The sequence below is a fragment of the Carya illinoinensis genome, chromosome 12 (assembly GCF_018687715.1).
Source record: "Carya illinoinensis cultivar Pawnee chromosome 12, C.illinoinensisPawnee_v1, whole genome shotgun sequence".
NCBI classification, from domain to species: domain Eukaryota; kingdom Viridiplantae; phylum Streptophyta; class Magnoliopsida; order Fagales; family Juglandaceae; genus Carya; species Carya illinoinensis.
In genome coordinates, this window is record NC_056763.1 from 25,897,516 (window position 1) to 25,916,947 (window position 19,432).

Sequence of the window (19,432 nt, forward strand, 5' to 3'; positions counted from 1 at the left end):
AAAGGAGAACGTTTTCAGCCCAACGACATTGAAACGACGCATATATATTGGCCATACTGCTCTCTCGTCGTCTAGTTCCCCCAATCAAGATCGAGGAAGCTCCCCGAACCGAACTCCGGTGCTCAAACACTCTTGGATCTCCTTCTTTTTCGATTCAGATTTCAAAGAACAGTGAAAATGAATGACGCCGATGTGTCTAAGCAGATCCAGCAGATGGTCAGGTTCATCCTCCAGGAAGCCGAGGAGAAGGCCAACGAGATCTCTGTTTCCGCCGAAGAAGTAGGCCCAAATTCGGATCACCTTTGCCATCCCCATATATTTCCACTATATTTCCACTTCTTTTTGACATTTTTCAATCCCAAAATTTTTAAAGTCAGTCTCATCTGGTTTCTTACGTGTACGTATAGACCGTAGCATTGATTATCCAAGTGATCGTTATTTCTCGGTGGCAGGAATTCAATATCGAGAAGTTGCAACTTGTTGAGGCAGAGAAGAAGAAGATCAGGCAAGAGTATGAGCGGAAAGAGAAGCAGGTCGAAGTTCGAAAGAAGATGTAATTTCTTTTTTGCCTGGAATGCTTATTTGATTTCTCATTTTTGTTCGCACAAATCACAACTGCTTTATTTCCTCACATTTTGTTGTTCGGATTGCTTAGAAGTTAAATTTGGACTTCCATGAGCTTGCATTTGGTTCAGTTGGTTGTATAATATGGGATGAATGTAACGAATAGATGTTGCTCTTGTATATTTGCCGTGTACATGGACTTTGCCTACTTTTCTCATTAATAAAGTTCTTCTTTATTGATAAAAAAAGAGAACGTAACGAATCGCTGAGAATGCTATTGTTAAGGGCATTTTTTTTTCCCACAAACATAGGATTCAATGTATGGAAGAAGGTTTTGGAAAATAGTCGTTCTTGTAATTTTTTGAAACAGGAATGCTGGGGATAAATAATTGATTCTTATGTTGGTGGGTTGCAGTGAGTACTCGATGCAGCTTAATGCTTCTCGGATAAAAGTTCTTCAGGCTCAAGATGACGTCGTTAATTCCATGAAAGAGGCGGCATCCAAGGAGCTTCTGAATGTGAGCCGTGATCACCATGTATATAAAGGGCTTCTGAAGGATCTGATTGTTCAGGTCATCAAAATCCGACTTCCTGAATGTGTCTTCTAGTATAGTACAATTTCGGAAATCATATTTTGGTAGTCATGATTAATTTGCTTCGGCATTTAAGAAGGTGGAGTTGCATTTACATATATAGATCCTATAAATTTTGTTCATAGTTCTTGGGTATTTTCTGAGTATAGAAAATACATGCTTTGTTTTGTATGCATTGCTGCAATCGATTTTGGCTGTTAAATGCACAAGAGGCCAATCCATGTAATCTTCAATGGATGCTGAAATATTTCTAATTGCCATGAGTTTCAGCACAAATTTTGGGAAGAGATTAGCAAGAATCAAAAGTTGAGGTCTCTGATATTGCTACTAAGATAATGATTCTGTGTTCCAGAGTTTGCTCAGGCTGAAAGAGCCTGCTGTTTTGCTGCGTTGCCGTGAAGATGATCTTTACTTGGTGCAGTCTGTGCTGGATTCAGCCGCACAGGAATATTCTGAGAAAGCAAATGTTCATCCACCTCAGATCATAGTCGACAATATTGTCTATCTTCCACCTGCTCCTAGCCATCATAATGCCCATGGTCCTTCCTGGTAAGTTTTGTGTTTAAATCGTTAGTTTTGTCCGCCAATGACCCTTCATATAAGATGTTTGAGGTTTTGTAAAGTATTCTAATTGAGCTATACCAAACTTCTGCTGAACTAATTTTTGGGATACAAAAGCAGCTTTTAGACAGGTCTTTCCAAGATTTCAGAACCACCATCCATTTTCTTTTATTGATTTATAGCAGCCAGTCAATCAGAGAGAACTAAAATTGGATTGCCTAACATCACTTTTTCAAACAAAAAATCTCTTTTTTCTCAACAGCCTCTTTGTTATTCAAAAATATGTTGATGGAAAAGCCTTCTGACCATTTTTTTATGTTGTTCAGCTCTGGAGGAGTGGTGTTGGCTTCTCGAGATGGGAAGATTGTCTGTGAAAACACCCTTGATGCACGGTTGGATGTTGTGTTCCGTAAAAAGCTTCCAGAGGTACTTCCGGATATAAATTATAAGTCGTGGATATGTATATTTCTTCTCAAAAGTAAAATAAACTAACACAGACTGCATAAATCCATATGCATGTATACGTTACTGCCTTTGTCGTTCTAATTGGTAGTCACTTGTTTCATGCATTGTGATATCATATCTATAGCCATTCTGGTTAGATAATTATGATGTTGCAAAAGTAAAATACTAATTATTGTTGCCCCCTCCTGTGGTTCACTATCAATGATGATTGTTTTTTGGGTCATCATACTATGTCATTAAAACAGGAGTTTCTCATGCAAGACATTGCTGCAGTATTTTCTAGTTATATTGTTCTTTCCCAATCTGCAATGATCATGTTCTACAGTGAGTGAGACAACTGTGGAATCAAGTTTTATATTTTTCTTATTGCAGATCCGCAAGCGGCTATCTTGTTTGGTTGCTGCATAATGGGTTGGATTGTGTTGTTTTTCGGCTCTAGATTTATTCAGGTTCTAAGTTTGGTCGAGCTATTGTCAATTGCTTTCTTTGTGTATTTTCATTTTCTTGTTTGCCGAATAATTTTATCCCCCAAAATTAGTGTGTTCAGTGTGGTGCTCATATTGATTGGGGCATGGAACAGCAGTGCTCTATTCTTAGTGATAACTTTTAATAAATGTTCCCCTTATTTGTTCACTACTCCGCTGCCGCTGGCCAAATGTGACCAGTAAATTTGGCTAACTATTTAATTTTTACTATTATTTTATTACAAATACTTTTAGCATGGTAGTTATTTTTCTCTTTGCTCTTCCTATTTATCTGTTATCATTATTTTATTACAAATATTTGGATCCCGTACTCCACAATCCCATCCAAATCAAAATTTAATTTACTTTTTTCACTTGAGTGACAAAATCTATAATTCCTATTTCATAATTTTTTTTTTTTTTGCACTTATAGTTGTTGTATTTTAATTTTGTATTTTTTTAAAAAGGAATCAATATCTCAGTTACTGTAAGAATAAAAAAATTATAAATAAAAAATATATATTTTTTTAATAAAATAGAGATCAATTTAAAAAATTTGTTTATAAAAAGTGACTATTTATAATGAAAAAAGTGAATTCTTTAGATCAAACACTATAAGTCCGATTTTGTATGAGCTCTATCATTTAATAGCCAGTCATAATTTAAACGGGTCGAGTTCAACTCGAGTTTGATCAAACTGATCTCGAGCAACTTATCGAGTAATGACCCTAACGAGGGATTTACATGCTGCACCGGTTTAGACAAGCATTTTCATCCGGAACCCGGATAACCGGATCCGGGCCGAAACCAGCAATTATAATAACATGAACAGCCGGTCCGATCCGGGTATGAAATCCGGGTTTCGTATTCAATACCCGGTACAACCGGGTTTGTATAAATAGAAAATATACCACCCAGTTTCGACGTCCCGACCCCCCCTTCTCTCTCTCTCTCTCTCTCAAGCGAAAGAAGTTTCGTAACCCTAGCCGCCGCCGCCGTGTCTGACGCGGCCCGTCTCCCCCTCGAGTTCCGACCATCCCTTTCTCACTCTACCTCTCCCTCTCTCTCTCTCTCTCTCTCTCTCTGTCACAAGGAACCTAGCTTTGAAACCCTAGCCATCGCCGTGTCTCACGGGTTTTTCACTGTCTCGATGATTACTTGATGGAAAGGAAAGCAGATTTCGAAGAAGATGATCCCTCTGTTTTGAGCGCCGAATCCCTTGCCATCACCATCATCCTCGTGACCCAGAGGTTTGTTCTCTGCGATTTGGGTCCTTTTTTTCGATTTGGGTCTGTTTAGCTTTTGGAATGCTACTCTGTAAGATTAAAAAGTACGTGCTAGTCTTATTTCTTTATAGATTCAAATGCTCTGTTATATAGGTTTTTATGGTCCTGAAAGAGTCGTAGTAGTGGTCTTTGCATGTTTTAGCCCTGAATTTTTATCTAGGACTCTTGGCTGCATTAATATCGTCATGCATTCTCATACTTTATATAATTTATACATATATATAAAGTTTCCAATATTCACATGACACAAGAAACATACTTTAGCTCAACATCTAATCAGAATTCTCGATTGCTGATCAAGTAGTTGAGAACGTATATCCAAATTAAACATATTGTTCAACAGTGGCCATCTTCTTCAGTAAAATTAAACAAAATAAAACAAACTACACGAGCCAGGATTTTCCAAAAACTAGTTTACATGATTCATGATTGCCAAGACTTCCCATCTATCATTTTACCATGATTCATGATCAGTTAAAGTATAGCTTTTCTTGAATAATTTCCAGCTCACCAAGTCGTGGTGCAGCTTTTATTATTAATAGAATACATTTACAGAGTTCAAGTAGGAGTCTCAGTCCTCTGATAAGCTATCGCATTAATCTATACAAGATATTGACCAACTCTAACTATGAAACATGTAGTTGTTCAATCTGATTGGACTTTATCTTGTGAAGATGCAATAGTATCGTGCTGGAGAGGACTCTATCATTAACATGATCCCACAGGGAATTTAAAAATAAAATAAATTAATTGACCCAACTGAGCTGAAACACTTTTCCTAAAAACCAAGTTCAACCCAGGAAAGAACGTTGAAATAAAGAGAATAAAAATATAAGGATATAGGGTGCGTACGTCCGTGTGATAGAATAAGCATGAATGTGCGTGTGATTCAGCCTTCAGTGTCACTAAAACCATACTCAAAACTCCAACATAATGTGCAACAACTCCTAGCAAATAATTTAAAGTTAACAATTCAACTAAAAAACAAGATTATGGATTTTGGGAAGACTTTCCCCTTCCCAAGTCTTGCCCTTCCAGCCCCCCTCAAATAGCCATTATCAACATTCATTCTTTTAGATTATTCTGTACCCAGCATGTAGAAAATTAACCAAGCATTCAGGCTAAGCAAATTTAGAAATTACCCTAATTTTTGCAACAGATACCGAACCAATGTTATGGTGTGGCTTAACTCTTCAGGCGGTGCGCAGAGAGAACAAGGAAAGCCGAGGAGGATGATGAGCCGTGGTGTAAGGGTTTTTCTACCCCCTTGGTAACGATGTCGTTTTATTTGCAGCCTTTTCCTTTTCCGAAAATGGGATTTATTTTTTCTTTTGTTTTTTATTTAAACATAAGTCCTCTTTCTAGTAAGTTTTTTCAAATATTTTACAAACTTTTATTTTTTAGTAGTTCAGAATTTTTTTTTACTTTAAATTTTTCTAATTTTTACGTCTTTTAACATTATTTTTTAATCTAAGAACACTTGTAGTGAATTAGTCAAAATTAAAATCTAACTAAAATTTGGCCAATGAATTTAAAATATGGACAGTGATACGGAGACCGGATATATAACCAAAGAAGTAAACCGATAAATGCAAATGCACTTTTTTTTTCTTCTTTTATTTTAATCATGTTTTACACAATTTTAAATATTTTTTAAAAATAAAAAAATATCATGAATCATGGTAAAATGATAGATGGGAAGTCTTGGCAATCATGAATCATGTAAACTAGTTTTTGGAAAATCCTGGCTCGTGTCGTTTGTTTTATTTTGTTTAATTTTACTGAAGAAGATGGCCACTGTTGAACAATATGTTTAATTTGGATATATGTTCTCAACTACTTGATCAGCAATCGAGAATTCTGATTATATGTTGAGCTAAAGTATGTTTCTTGTGTCATGTGAATATTGGAAACTTTATATATATGTAAATATTAACATGGAATGAAATGGAGTAGTTTGCTTTCAGCCTCACTTTGTTGATACATTATGTTTGTGGGTTATGGTTGATTTTAAGTGCTTCTTTGGCTTTGCCTTTAAGCTAATGATTATTTGTGTTCTTCTCTAGTTCTCTAACTGCGTGGAGTTTGACATGCTTATGAATGGCTTGGAGAGAGCTTACCAAAAGGGTAAGCTGCTAGCTATCGATATGTATCTGAATTATGATCCCATTTTTCTTGCTAGGATCTTTGTTTCTTTTCCTATCAGAGTTATTGTACTAACAACTAAAACTGAAATTCTATGTGCTAGGCCCTGATTTTGGAGGTTGGGTCCACATATGAACCAGTGTTATAATAATTCTTAAATGATTAAACTTACCATTTTACACTAGTTTAGGTTTTTAAAACAATCGGTTGTTTACCATATCTACACGCACGCACGCGTCGATAGATGGTGGATGTATAAATGGATTAAACAAGTCTCTCAAATTCATACTATTTATAGTGCCCTGTTTTTCACCGTGCCCATTTTTTTTCACACTTTATTTGTGTAATAAGAAGGCTTCCATTCCTGAGAAGCTAATATTTTCTGTTGAGACGCATTATGGTCCATTTGCAAATTACAGTTTTTTTGGTCTTGATATTTATCATTGTCCTCTTCATTTCGCCATTATAACAAGATTTTGTGCAGGGTGTACGAACTGGTCTTACAAGAGCTTTAACTTCTGTAAAACCAAGGCTGGCAGGTCAGTCAAAATTTTCACTTGGACTTGATGATGCCCCCACTTCATTGAGATGCATATCAGGTATTTATAAATTTTATACTTGCACATGTATACTTCTAGTGTACCTGGCTTATGCCCATCTTTATTTCAATAAAATTACTAATTACTTATTTAAAAAAAAAAAATTATACATGTTTTTCTGGCTTTTGTTACTGTTTCTGTTCAAACTTGAGAAGGTCTTAAACTTAACTGCTTCAGGTGATTTTGTGGTGTACTTTTGGTAGCAAATATTTCTAAGTACCATGGTGATAGGTGTTGAGATGCACACTTCAGATTTATTTTAGTTGAGAAAATCTCAAGATTGTACGTGACCCTTTAGTAATTTTTTCCCAAAATTTGTGCTGCAGAGTTCCCTTTCAGCTTAGTGTTATGGGGTTTAGCAGATCTCAAGGTGCGAGCAGTATTGCCCCTTACAAGGTAATGTAGTTCTTTTTCTCCTGAATGGGGGATTCTCTTGTATACCTTTTTTTTGTACTAGGATTGTGCCCTCTATTTTTTTATTGGGATTAAATTGCTTTTCGATAAACAATTTTTTTTTTCTTTTTTGAAATCTTTACTCGTTTATCTGGTGGTAGGAAGCTACTTTTGACTACTACCTTTGTCATGTCGTTCTCTAGCTTTCTAAAGTTGCTGGTTGCAGTATTTTTTTGCCTTTCTTTTTATGGGCCATTGTCAGGGGCAATGTAAAGTCTTATGGAAAGAGGGGCAGGGTTGTGGCTTATGAGAACACTTTGAAATAGGGAAACATAAGTTGTATTTTATGTAATCCATACATGACTGAAAGTGAGGATGACTGGGTGTAAATACACTTGAAAATGATAAATTGCTATCCAATATTTTTTATATTCACATAAGAACTTATCTGTAATGAGGAAATTCCAGTCTAATTTTATTGCTCTTATGTGTTGCTTTAGGTGTTTTCATGCCACTCCAGAGCTATGGGCGAAACGGGCAAATGAGCTGGTTCACGAGAAGAATTCCCATACAAAAGCCCCAAGAAAAGGGAAGTTTGTGAAAAGAGTCAGGACTGAACCACCTGTTGAAGCTCCTTATGTGCCTCCTAAACTAAAAAGAACCAACACAGATAAAACAATTGACATATTTGAAGGCATGACAATTATTGAGCTTGCCAAGCGTGCTGGTGAGTCAATACCCGTTCTGCAGGAGATTCTTGTAAATGTTGGGGAAAAGGTTGAATCTGAGTTTGACCCTCTCAGCATCGACATTGCAGAGCTGGTGGCAATGGTATTTCCCTTTTGGTCATATCCTATCAAACAATTATCTCTCAAGTAACTACTTATAAAAAATAAATTAAAAAAATTCTCTCAGATAACTGACACCAAATTGGAGAACATAAGAGTATTATTTGTGGACCGAAAAAGTATTTAGGACCTATCAAAGGAAAAAAAAAATGTATTTAGTTCTTATCTACAGCTAGAGTGGAATATTGATTTCTGTCTATACTGTCACCATATGACAGTTTTGAGATATAAATCGTACACATAATCAAAATTGATTTCAGCATCGTATATTGTGTACCTGGTGGATCTTTGATTAACTTGAAAGAAGAATCTTACTTATAATGGTGAGGAAAGAATTACATACTTTGCAAAAGAATGGTCTGTTGAATAAATTATTAGGACTTATGAGATACATGGGTGGGGTGGGGTGGGGGTGCTGCTATTATAAGATTCTTGGGCTTTTAAATTCTTAATCTACACTTGTCAGTGACAATGAGGCTCTTTAATGAAGCATGAGCATGTTTCAATGCGGATTCACATGACAACTGCACTACCAAGTGGGCTGGGTTTTATTATTGCACCAGACAAACCCCCTAGCATGCTATAAACTTAGCAAGCACTATAATTATTTGCCTTGACTTTTACGCCAAAAAGCTTTTCTTCTATTATTGTTCTGTGATTGTTATTATTATTATTATTATTACTACTACTTTACCTATCAAGAAAATTGTTATTATTACTATTACTATTGCTATTGTTATTATCATTGTACCTGCTGCTGCTGCTGCCATAATTTATTACTACTTTGCTGCTCCTTAGCATTTTTTTCCTTTTTTCCATTCATATTATACATTCAGTATTAAATGAATTTTAGTTGTTTTGGAAACTTTTGGGATTTTAAATGTGACGTTGTTACTTCTTCAGGAAGTTGGAATCAACGTTAGAAGGCTACACTCCAATGAGGGTGCAGAAGTTTTACCCAGGCCTGCGGTTGTGACAGTTATGGGTCATGTTGATCATGGTAAAACTTCTCTTTTGGATGCTCTACGTCAAACATCAGTAGCAGCAAAGGAAGCTGGAGGCATAACACAACATCTTGGTGCTTTTATTGTGGGTATGCCATCAGGAGCATCAATCACATTTCTAGATACACCTGGTCATGCTGCTTTCAGTGCAATGAGGGCAAGAGGTGCAGCAGTCACAGATATAGTGGTGCTAGTTGTAGCCGCTGATGATGGGGTGATGCCCCAAACTCTAGAAGCTGTGTCTCATGCTAAAGCAGCAAATGTGCCAATTGTTGTTGCAGTTAATAAATGTGATAAACCAGCTGCTGACCCAGAAAGGGTAAAACTCCAGCTTGCTTCAGAGGGCTTGCTTTTGGAGGAGATGGGAGGCGATGTTCAGGTGGTTGAAGTTTCAGCTGTAAAGAAGACTGGATTGGATATCTTGGAGGAGGCTTTACTTCTCCAGGCTGAAATGATGGATCTGAAAGCACGAATTGATGGGCCTGCTCAAGCTTATGTGGTGGAGGCACGACTTGACAGGGGACGAGGGCCGTTGGCTACGGCAATAGTGAAGGCAGGGACTTTGGTTTGTGGGCAGCATGTGGTTGTTGGCTCAGAGTGGGGTAGAATAAGGGCTGTAAGGGATGTGGTGGGGAAGTTGACTGAGAAGGCAACACCTGCAATGCCCATTGAAATTGAAGGGCTGAAGGGGCTCCCAATGGCTGGTGATGATATTATTGTTGTAGACTCTGAGGAGCGAGCTAGAATGCTTAGTGAGGGGAGAAAAAAGAAATTTGAGAAAAATAGGCTTAGAAAGATCAGCGAGGGGGCAACAGATTCCTTAGAACCATCAGATGAGTTGTCTAGGAGGATTGAAATGCCAATGATAGTCAAAGCAGACGTTCAGGGCACTGTCCAAGCTGTCACAGATGCATTGAAGACTTTAAATAGTCCTCAGGTATGACAAGATCATTATAGCTATTTAGAATTTGTACCATCTTTGTGGTGCTCAACAATAATTACTTGTTGCTTTAACTTATGATGATTGTTTGATCTTACAATATGATAAGCAGTAGCCATCTGTTTTGTCATGTGTTAAACCTGGTCATTTCAGAAATAAACTCAAGTTTGAAATACTCCACTATTCCAAGTGTACCAGAACAAACGGTGCAACCTATAGATTTTCTCCCCAAATGTTACTAAATTATAAGTTATTTCTTCCTGCATAAGATTTGAGCCTATACTCTACTCCCAAGGCCTCTCACTAAGTGAGTCTAGGCCCAGTTGCTGCTTTTAGTAAAACATTGGAGAGGTCGTCTGAAAGCATTATCTGGTATTTCAGTGCTTTTTAAACTTATCCCTCATTATAATCTATGCATTCTTCACTTTGGTTATCAGGTTTTTGTGAATGTTGTTCATGTTGGTGTTGGGCCTATTTCTCAATCTGACGTGGAACTTGCAAAAGCTTGTGGTGCATATATAGTTGGGTTCAACGTAAAGAGTCCATCTAGTTCTATCAGTATGGCGGCAACTCAAGCCAGTGTAAAGGTAACTGACCTGTTTGCTTTCGACCTCAATCCTCTAATGTTAGATTTTGAAAAAAAAAAAAAGAGGAGAGAGAGAATGGCCTTGCATAATAAAGTTTGAAAAATCTTATTATCGTTGTCATTTCTTTGTTGGCTGTAGATAGTGCAGCACCGAGTGATCTACCACCTTTTGGAAGAAATTGGCAGTTTGATAGTAGACAAGGCCCCTGGAACCAGCGAGACCCAGGTTTCTGGGGAGGCTGAGGTGCTGAATATATTTGAGCTCAAAGGAAGGAGCAAGTCAAAGGGAGATGATGTGAAAATTGCTGGCTGCCGGGTTATCGATGGCTGTGTCTCAAAATCATCAACCTTGAGGCTTTTGAGGAGTGGGGAAGTTGTATTTGAAGGATCCTGCTCATCTCTTAAGCGGGAGAAGCAGGATGTAGAGACAGTGAGAAAAGGAAACGAATGTGGACTTGTGATTGGCGATTGGGATGATTTACGGATTGGAGACATCATCCAGTGCTTGGAGCAAGTTGTAAGGAAGCCAAAGTTCATTTCCTCAGAGAGTGGTGCCGTTCGAATTGAGTGCTGATATATATGTTCAGCGAGATATGATTGTCCCTTTATTTTGAGTCGATGGTTTTGCTCTTCTCTGCATTTCTGCTTAAACTCATAGCAAATGCTTGTAACAGAAGGGTCAGCCCCTGGAATTGCTGCTGCAGGGCACTTCCAGCCATTTTGCAACGAATGATCCCAGATGAATATTATTATTCATCCAAATAATTTTGTAGCGGCAGCTGATTTTGATCAGTGTAGGACAATTTTTTATAGGTCCCTTAAAAATATTTGGGAGTTTGATACAATTTGTGCTGTACAATAGTGAAACTCGGTGATCATTGGATCTTAAGCTGAATAGGGAGAAATTTCTTGATTTTGATTATTTGTTTATAATATTAATTGCATATAAGAAGGTTGCTTTCCTTTATGATAGATCAAAGATCAAGAAAATTATAGTTTCCATGCATATGATAATAACATTTAAGCATAAACTAATTCATAAACTTCCAAACTGACTAAAAAATGCAGTGAGTGCGTATAAGTGTTGGAGTCAAAGACGTTTACTACGGCACCCTCTCGAAGGTGGTTGAGTTGCTGTCCCTTCACTGCCTCGACGAGTCCGTCACTTCACCCCACCAAGGAGTAGGCAGCTCGCTTTTGCTCGTCTCATAAATTCACCTACTCAACCGGTATCCCCACCAACCCCATCACCTGTCACCACTCATTGTGAATCCCAAACCAAATCTCCTTCGTTCCTTCCACAATCATGGATGCCTCCTCGGCTCTCTCCCGCATAGGCCTCGCCGGCCTTGCTGTCATGGGCCAAAACCTGGCTTTAAATATCGCTGATAAGGGCTTCCCTATCTCCGTCTACAACCGCACCACCTCCAAGGTTGATGAAACCGTCGATCGAGCTCACAACGAGGGCCGCCTCCCCTTGACCGGCCAATACAACCCCAAAGACTTTGTCCTCTCCATCCGACGCCCCAGATCGATCATCATCCTCGTCAAAGCCGGTAATCCGGTTGACCAGACCATCGCCGCGCTCTCCTCCTTCATGGAACCTGGCGACACCATCATCGACGGCGGAAACGAGTGGTACGAGAACACCGAGCGCCGAATCCACGAGGTCTCGGAAAAGGGCCTCCTCTATCTTGGGATGGGCGTGTCGGGGGGCGAAGAGGGTGCCCGTAACGGCCCTTCTCTCATGCCCGGGGGATCCTATCAGGCCTACACCAATATCCAGGACATACTCGAAAAAGTTGCCGCCCAGGTAAAAAACGATGGGCCGTGCGTCACCTATATCGGCGAGGGCGGCTCGGGGAACTTCGTGAAAATGGTCCACAACGGGATTGAGTATGGCGACATGCAGCTCATCTCGGAGGCCTACGATGTGTTGAAGAACGTTGGGGGGCTATCGAACCAGGAACTTACGGAGATCTTTGCGGAGTGGAATAGAGGGGAATTGGAGAGTTTCTTGATTGAGATTACTGCAGATATATTCAGGGTTAAGGACGAATATGGAGATGGGGATTTGGTGGATAAGATTTTGGATAAGACCGGAATGAAAGGAACCGGGAAATGGACTGTACAGCAGGCGGCGGAGCTCTCAGTTGCGGCTCCGACGATTGCTGCGTCGTTGGATTGCCGGTACCTGAGTGGGCTGAAGGAGGAGAGAGAGAACGCCGCGAAGGTTCTGAGAGAGGCCGGGTTGAAGGAGGAGAAGGAGGTGAAGCCTGGCGGGATTGACAAGAAGAGGTTGATAGACGATGTGAGGCAGGCATTGTACGCGTCGAAGATCTGTAGCTACGCGCAGGGGATGAACCTGTTGAGGGCGAAGAGTTTGGAGAAAGGTTGGAGTTTAAATTTGGGAGAGTTGGCGAGGATTTGGAAAGGCGGGTGCATTATAAGGGCCGTGTTCTTGGATAGGATCAAGAAGGCCTATAAGAGGAACCCAAATTTGGCGAGTTTGGTTGTGGACCCCGACTTTGCGAGGGAGATGGTGCAGAGGCAGGCGGCGTGGAGGAGGGTGGTGGGGCTGGCAATATCAGCCGGGATTAGTACGCCTGGGATGTGCGCTAGCCTTGCCTATTTCGACACTTATAGGCGGGCGAGACTACCTGCGAATCTCGTGCAGGCACAGAGGGACTTGTTCGGGGCGCATACGTACGAGCGAATCGATAGGCCAGGGTCGTTTCACACCGAGTGGACAAAACTTGCTCGGAAGAGTGATGCCGGTGTTGGTGCTCTCAATTGAGCTTTAGTCACTATCATTTGGTGGGTTATTTTGTTGTTCTGATGTTTCCCATTGCTATTTGAATCGGATGTATTTCGTGTTTGGCAGAGGAATTATTGTTTAGCCTTGCTTTCTTGGTCGTTAATAAGAAAATGCATCCCTTCTGAGTTTACGAGCTAAATTCTTTTCCTCTGCTTTGTTTTAACTTCTACTGAGGTTTAATTTGTAGATACTCGGCAATGCTTCTTTATTGACTACATCTGTCTAGTTTTGCTTCTCTGAACTGTTCAGTCCTTGTCAAAGGTAGATATATCCTAACGGTATATGTTTAGAATCAAGCTCTGTGTTGTACTTGACTACTTGTGTAAATACTTTTGACTATTTGGAGAAGATATGAAGATTCTACGGGGGACAAGGTTGCTACTGTCGAGTTCTCTGTTTCAATTGCTTGAGAGAATGCATACTTATTGCTTAGATGAATCAATGGGGGCAATAATCTCTGTTTCAAGAGTTGGTGTATCATGTACTCTTAGTGCCTGTTCAAAGCATCAATCTGGTGTTCTACCATGGTTAATTAATTGCTGGCGATTAGTTGATAGATAGGTGAGGTTGAAGCTACTGTAGTAAGAGCGGAAGGAAATGGGAACGTTTCTATGGTGTTTCTATTGGCTTTACCATCGGCAACCCGTGTGGTAAGTAATTTAGAAATATATTTCTACATGGTTTACTATAAAGAGATTATCTAGTCTTAAAATCCACAACGTTTATGGGAATTGACTTTGTTTTAGAAAGTTGCTGGGATTAAAAGAAGGAGAATGCTGTCCCCAAACACAGCTTGCTTTTGGATTTGCACGTGTTCAACAGCTTTTCTCTTCATGAATGGATCTTTGTGATTTTCAAGGTTGGTCGTTTATTCCCCATGCTAAATGTTTGGTCCTTTTCCCAGGTTGGGGCAGTATCCTTTCTTTCCTATGGAATTTTCCGGCTTCTATAATATTACATTGAGAAATGCTAAATTCAGTCGCCTGGTGCAAACGGCTGCTGACATGGAAAAAATGCTAAACGCACCGTTTTAACTTTAGCCTCTTTTATCGTTTCGGTTTCAGACGAAAGCTCAGAATTCATTTCTCCTTGGTTCCCTCCCTCTCGCTCCTCTCTCGAATTTGAAAAATAGCAAAGAAAGATCCGTGTAAACTGCACTGCACTGCGCTCCTCTCCTCTCCTTCGATGGATCTCACACCACTACGGTACCCTCTACTATTTCCTTCCCCTAAACCTTTCTTACAAACCCATCTTGTCTTTTCTTTCATCTCCTCCTTGCCTCTCTCTCACCCGATTCTACCATTCTTAATTCTCAGACCCATTTGATCTATTTACATCTGACCTCATCACCAGTTTCTAAAAGGTCAATCTTTTTCTTTTCCAAATTTTTTTGCTTTTTTTAATGAAAAAGAAAGTTATTTTTAGAGGGTCGGTGAATTTGTTTTGGATCCAGTGATAAATCCCGAGCTTCGTTGTTGGAAAACTGGCTTTGAGAATGATGTGAAAGCCCAGGAATGGTTCCTCCCTCGAATGCTCTCCGGATTTGTAATCTGAGAATGTTTTCTTGGTGGGAAAAAGTTAGAAGTTATAATTTATAGTATAAAGTAAGGGAAAAAAAGTCGAAGAGAGAGCGAGATCGCAAACAAGGTAACCGCAAAAGATCAGAAATTCAAAACCCCCGCAGAAGTTTAATCCGCAAGTAAGAATCGAATTTTGAACTCTTTTACAATTATCTATGTGTAGATTGCTATAACTAGGACCATCAGTGATTCTTGTCGTTGATAGTATCGTTCTTCCAAGAACTGGTCATAATTTTTGTCGGTTTGATTGCTACTGAATAAATTGCACTTATTGGGGTGGTGAATTTATAGGGCAATGGCGACTCTGGTTTGATAGAGGTGGAGACAAAATTGTAACTTTGCTATTAAATCTTTTAGAAGATAAGTCGGCAACCACCATTTTCTGCTCCTACTCATCCAATGGCATGTTTCCTTAAGTACAAAGATAGCCACTTTCTTTGACTTGTTGCTGCTGCCGATTTACAAGCTATGGCCAATTCACTTCCTTCTTAAGTCTTGGTGCTGCAAAGTGATAAAAGGAAGCCCATTGGATGGTCAACCATTCAAACAGCATCAATTAACCGCCTCTCAATATGCCTATATATAGAACTACTTCTAGTTTATTGCGTGGTGTGTGAATTCTATATTAGTATGCTGAAAATAGAGTGCCAAGTGAGGATATTTAAGATAGAGTTTGTTATTCTGTGTGAGGGAGAGAGTTTGTTACATCTGGATAACTCCTATGTGTAACTCATCTTTGTAATCCTCTGTTTTTACTTTTATAGAAAAGCCGCGGTATTTTTTTCTGTAGTGAAATCTTTGTGTCCAATTTTTGCCATCTTTTGAAATATCCTGGGCATCAATAATCCCCAACATGGTTGAGCCTCCGAATGGAGTTAAACAATGGAAGCATTACTACTCAATGTGGCAAATGTTGTTTGAGATCGACACCAAGTACGCGCTGATCAAACCCATAGGTAGAGGGGCATATGGTGCTCCTCCATCAATAGGGAAACCAATGAGAAAGTTGCCATCAGGAAGATCAACAGTGTCTTTGAGAAAGTTGCTATCAGGAAGATCATCAGCAAATCTACCGCACTAACATACAAAAATCCAGACAAATGCCATAAGATAATTCTCATATTTGTAGTTTCTACTTTCTATTGCAATCTGTTCTCCCAAATTTACAAACTTTTCAATTAAATGAAACACCCACAGACTTGTACATACTGGTTAAATTACATTATACAATTAAACATAAATGAATTTGTTCTCCCATTTCTATTCTAGCCAGTTTGGGAATGAAGCTAAATTACATTATAAAATTAAACATAAATGCATTTGCTCAAAGTGTGGCTACTCTCCATTGCAGCTTCAACATGTCCTAAGCAACACAGCCTCCATAGACAATACTCCTGCAGTTAAAATAAGAATATTTAATGAGAAGTCATATCTAATAGATGATTTTCATGCACATACATATTATGGCACCATGTCATATATTGAGTCCATGCAGACCCTTCTCTAATTCTAAAATGGAAGAAATTAAAAGAGTAAGCTCCAAGTCATTTAGTAAGTAGTACAGTTGATGGGGTGGGGGATAAGACAATTGTAATAATAGATCCAACACAAAATGCTGTCAATAATTAACATTCTTCAGCCAATATAAATGTACACACAAGACATCATCCAGGACTGCATGCTAAGGGAAATTGTCAATATAAATGAAGATGCATATGGCCTATTCGAAATATGTATGGTACTTATCATGTGAAGGAAAAGTTGGAAGATGCATAGGCCAATTAGAAGTCTCAGGTATGCAAGCACCATGCAGAGTTACTCATGACTCTTTTACCATTTTGGGAATCCTTGAAAACCAAAAAACCAACAACATGATGTGAGTGACATGAAAAAAAAAATTAAGCATGCATCAAGAGGTCATTTTATATATTTGGGTCCTTAATGTCTCCTTTGCCAGGTTGCTTTGGTGGAATATATTTATCAAACATGATTGCCCCAAGTAAACTTCAAACTGGGGTCATTAACTTGTCTCAACCGCTCCTCTAACTGCTAAGCTGTGTACAGTACAGAAAATGTCAAGATTCCGTGGTCCCTCTTGAGTCTATATACAGGCACCCAATCCACAAGTAATCAAGTCAAAAGTTGTGATTAAAACACCTTCCATGTCAGATGTTTGATCATAAAGCTAAAGGGATAACCCTGATCAAATTTCATGTCTGCAATTGATAGTTCTCATGCTAAGGATGAAAAGAGAGCATTATGCCCAGCTGCTAGCCAAATTTCCAAGCCTTCAGCAAATTGATTGCCTTATCCAAAGAGGAACACTAAAAAAATAAATTCTGAGACAACATTTAAAATCCATTAAATGTAACCTCAGCATAACCAACAAGGAAGCATTTGAGGACTTCGGCTTTCATCTTAACAAATTGTATTTTACCTAAAAGTCCAAAAAGGGGGAATAATCCCCACAAGCTTCCTCCATCCTAGAATAGCACTCTGTATCACACGTGGAGTAGTTGGTGTTTTATTTCATGTATTGTTGTTTAAAGTTGGTATATATTTTTCTTTTAATTGAAGTGTGATTGTGGATTGTAAAGTACTATATTAGTGGAAGTAACCATGAATTATTTGTACATTGCACTTTTTTCTACTTCATGTGTCAAGAGTTTATACTTATGGGCCCCCTAACGATTCATTTTGTAGTTTCTTAAAACATGATACGCATGGTTAAGATGAAATGCTGTAAGCTGCTAGTCCAGACTGCAGTGCGAAGTTCAAATATTAAAACAAGACACAACTTTGTTGTCAGGAAGTCACAAAATAATTATATACATGCATAAATACCAGCAAACAAGAGACCCAAACTTACGCTGGGTTTCAGATGACCCACACAAGGATCCTAGAGACCCACAAAAATGCCAGCATAGACGGCACTTCAAACTTGAAGATCTCGGTGCCGAGGACCAGCTCGAGTAGAAGACGACACCATGAAGCCGAACCCAACCTCGAGAAGAAGACGACACCACTAAGCACCAGAGCACCGTGAAGACCCGAGCTTCAGACCAGAGCAAACACGACGCCGAAGTGGGGTTCTGTGAGATCGAAGACCAGTTTAAAGCTTCAAAAAAGAGCACATGAAATTTTTCTGAGATCGAAGATGCTAGAGCACCACGAAGCTGCGAATTTCTGTGAGCGCAAATCCAAAGTTACAGGACGAACAAAGCACAAGAGAAGCGGGAATATCATTTTTGAGCTCGGTTTTAATTTTTTTTGCCTCTTTTCTATTCTTTCTATTTCGGTTTGGACAAAGAAAACAATTAAAAAAGCAGTTGATGATGTGGCGACTGCAGACCGACTGTATGGGACGACTGGTAGAATTACTTTTTTTTTTTTTATTTTGACCATCTAGACTGAAGTTTACAGTGATGAGTTGAAATGACATGCTGGCATGACAGATGGAGAGTACAGCTAGAGTTGGTTGTCTTTGCTGGCAGTAGAGGTGGCACCTGATTAATTGCAAGTAATTTAGCAGTTAACATCACTTGGTTTTGTGAGATCTATTTGAATACAACTCGATGTAATTTGTACAATTCAGTTCATTTTTCTTTAGAATTCAATAGAATTTGTATACTTTACATAATTTGATTTGAAAAATAAATTTTAAAATTTAAATCTTACAAATCAAATTGTACACATCAGTTTGAGAATAGAATAACTCTTAAAATTATACTATTTTGTTCTTCAAAAATTATTATTTTTTAATCTTGACTACTCAACTTCTTAAAACTTCCGATATCTCATAATCTCACTCTTTATTTTTTTCCATTTTATTAAAATAATTCTTTTATTTATTTATTATTTTCAACTCATTTCGTTTTACATTTTCTTAATTACTCAGTTATATGTCTCTCCTTATGTTTTGAGCTATTAATATCTAATAAATCTCTTAAAAAGGGTAATATTTTCAAAATTTATCATTTTTTAATGATCAATTTTTTTTTTTCAAAAAACATCTTTTTTCAAATTTTAAAATTTTATAAAAGATTGAACTATCATAAATGACAAACGGAAGGCACGAGAGAGTAGACACAAGAGAGTAAGTGGGTTTGGATGTTGGGTTGAGTTGAGTTGAATAAAATATTATTAGAATATTAGTTTTAGATATTATGAGTGTATTTGGATTTGAAAAAGTTAAATTTTTTATTATATTTTATATAGAAATTTAAAAAAAAGTATGAAAATTTAAAAAAAATGTAATAATAAAATAAAATGGGTTGAGGAGAATTTGTTTTCTAAATGGAAATTTTTGCGGGAGGGCAACCCCCAGATGGATTAAACAATTACTTTTTAAAAATTTTTGGGCATCTACCATTGATACCATACAGGTTGGCTAGCGGACTGTCCAGTTTTTACGGTGTACCATTAGTATATATATATTTTTTTAAATTTCGTTTATCATTTATTTTAAATATATTTTTTAACATCTTTAATTTTTAAAAAAAATTAATTAAAAAAACAACTTTAGAGCATGAAAGGTTGTTAAAAAAAAAGACATAAAGAAAAAAATCAATGCACACGTAATCTGA

General features: G+C 38.2%; 3 protein-coding genes and 1 long non-coding RNA gene across 8 annotated transcripts; 3 read left to right on the forward strand and 1 right to left on the reverse strand.

Annotated features, from left to right (window-relative positions):
* On the forward strand, positions 1 to 2,816 carry LOC122289906 (V-type proton ATPase subunit E). The gene is made up of 6 exons (XM_043097300.1): positions 1 to 279; positions 453 to 553; positions 980 to 1,136; positions 1,510 to 1,706; positions 2,045 to 2,144; positions 2,556 to 2,816. Exons 1-6 carry the CDS (start codon positions 178 to 180, stop codon positions 2,589 to 2,591), a joined length of 693 nt encoding a protein of 230 aa, XP_042953234.1. The 5' UTR covers positions 1 to 177; the 3' UTR covers positions 2,592 to 2,816.
* Positions 2,817 to 3,556: 740 nt separating this feature from the next.
* LOC122289904 (translation initiation factor IF-2-like) lies at positions 3,557 to 11,370 on the forward strand. 5 transcript variants are annotated; one of them, XM_043097294.1, is made up of 9 exons: positions 3,557 to 3,897; positions 5,093 to 5,203; positions 6,000 to 6,060; positions 6,563 to 6,677; positions 7,004 to 7,073; positions 7,571 to 7,901; positions 8,822 to 9,859; positions 10,300 to 10,449; positions 10,588 to 11,370. In XM_043097294.1, exons 3-9 carry the CDS (start codon positions 6,034 to 6,036, stop codon positions 11,020 to 11,022), a joined length of 2,166 nt encoding a protein of 721 aa, XP_042953228.1. In that variant the 5' UTR covers positions 3,557 to 3,897; positions 5,093 to 5,203; positions 6,000 to 6,033; the 3' UTR covers positions 11,023 to 11,370. The 5 variants fall into 5 exon arrangements, with proteins under 5 accessions (XP_042953228.1, XP_042953229.1, XP_042953231.1 ...); XM_043097295.1 differs by having other exon boundaries at positions 5,093 to 5,180; XM_043097297.1 differs by having other exon boundaries at positions 5,131 to 5,203.
* Positions 11,371 to 11,554: 184 nt separating this feature from the next.
* On the forward strand, positions 11,555 to 13,405 carry LOC122289905 (6-phosphogluconate dehydrogenase, decarboxylating 3, chloroplastic). Its single transcript, XM_043097299.1, has one exon. It carries the CDS (start codon positions 11,755 to 11,757, stop codon positions 13,243 to 13,245), a length of 1,491 nt encoding a protein of 496 aa, XP_042953233.1. The 5' UTR covers positions 11,555 to 11,754; the 3' UTR covers positions 13,246 to 13,405.
* A 2,547-nt stretch (positions 13,406 to 15,952) lies between these two features.
* LOC122289907 lies at positions 15,953 to 18,159 on the reverse strand. The gene is made up of 2 exons (XR_006236252.1): positions 17,716 to 18,159; positions 15,953 to 16,240 (listed from the first exon to the last, which is right to left on the reverse strand). It is a non-coding gene; the product is annotated as an uncharacterized LOC122289907 (long non-coding RNA).
* Positions 18,160 to 19,432: the final 1,273 nt, after the last annotated feature.

Excerpts from the sequence above, each read along its gene's own strand:
- LOC122289904 (XM_043097294.1), top strand. The coding sequence starts at position 6,034 with ATGGCTTGGAGAGAGCTTACCAAAAGG. Across the intron at positions 6,061-6,562 it reads GGAGAGAGCTTACCAAAAGG|GGTGTACGAACTGGTCTTAC; the intron begins GTAAGCTGCTAG and ends GATTTTGTGCAG. Across the intron at positions 10,450-10,587 it reads CAACTCAAGCCAGTGTAAAG|ATAGTGCAGCACCGAGTGAT; the intron begins GTAACTGACCTG and ends TGTTGGCTGTAG.
- LOC122289905 (XM_043097299.1), top strand. The coding sequence starts at position 11,755 with ATGGATGCCTCCTCGGCTCTCTCCCGCATAGGCCTCGCCGGCCTTGCT.
- LOC122289906 (XM_043097300.1), top strand. The coding sequence starts at position 178 with ATGAATGACGCCGATGTGTCTAAGCAGATCCAGCAGATGGTCAGGTTC. Across the intron at positions 1,707-2,044 it reads AATGCCCATGGTCCTTCCTG|CTCTGGAGGAGTGGTGTTGG; the intron begins GTAAGTTTTGTG and ends TATGTTGTTCAG. Across the intron at positions 2,145-2,555 it reads TCCGTAAAAAGCTTCCAGAG|ATCCGCAAGCGGCTATCTTG; the intron begins GTACTTCCGGAT and ends TTCTTATTGCAG.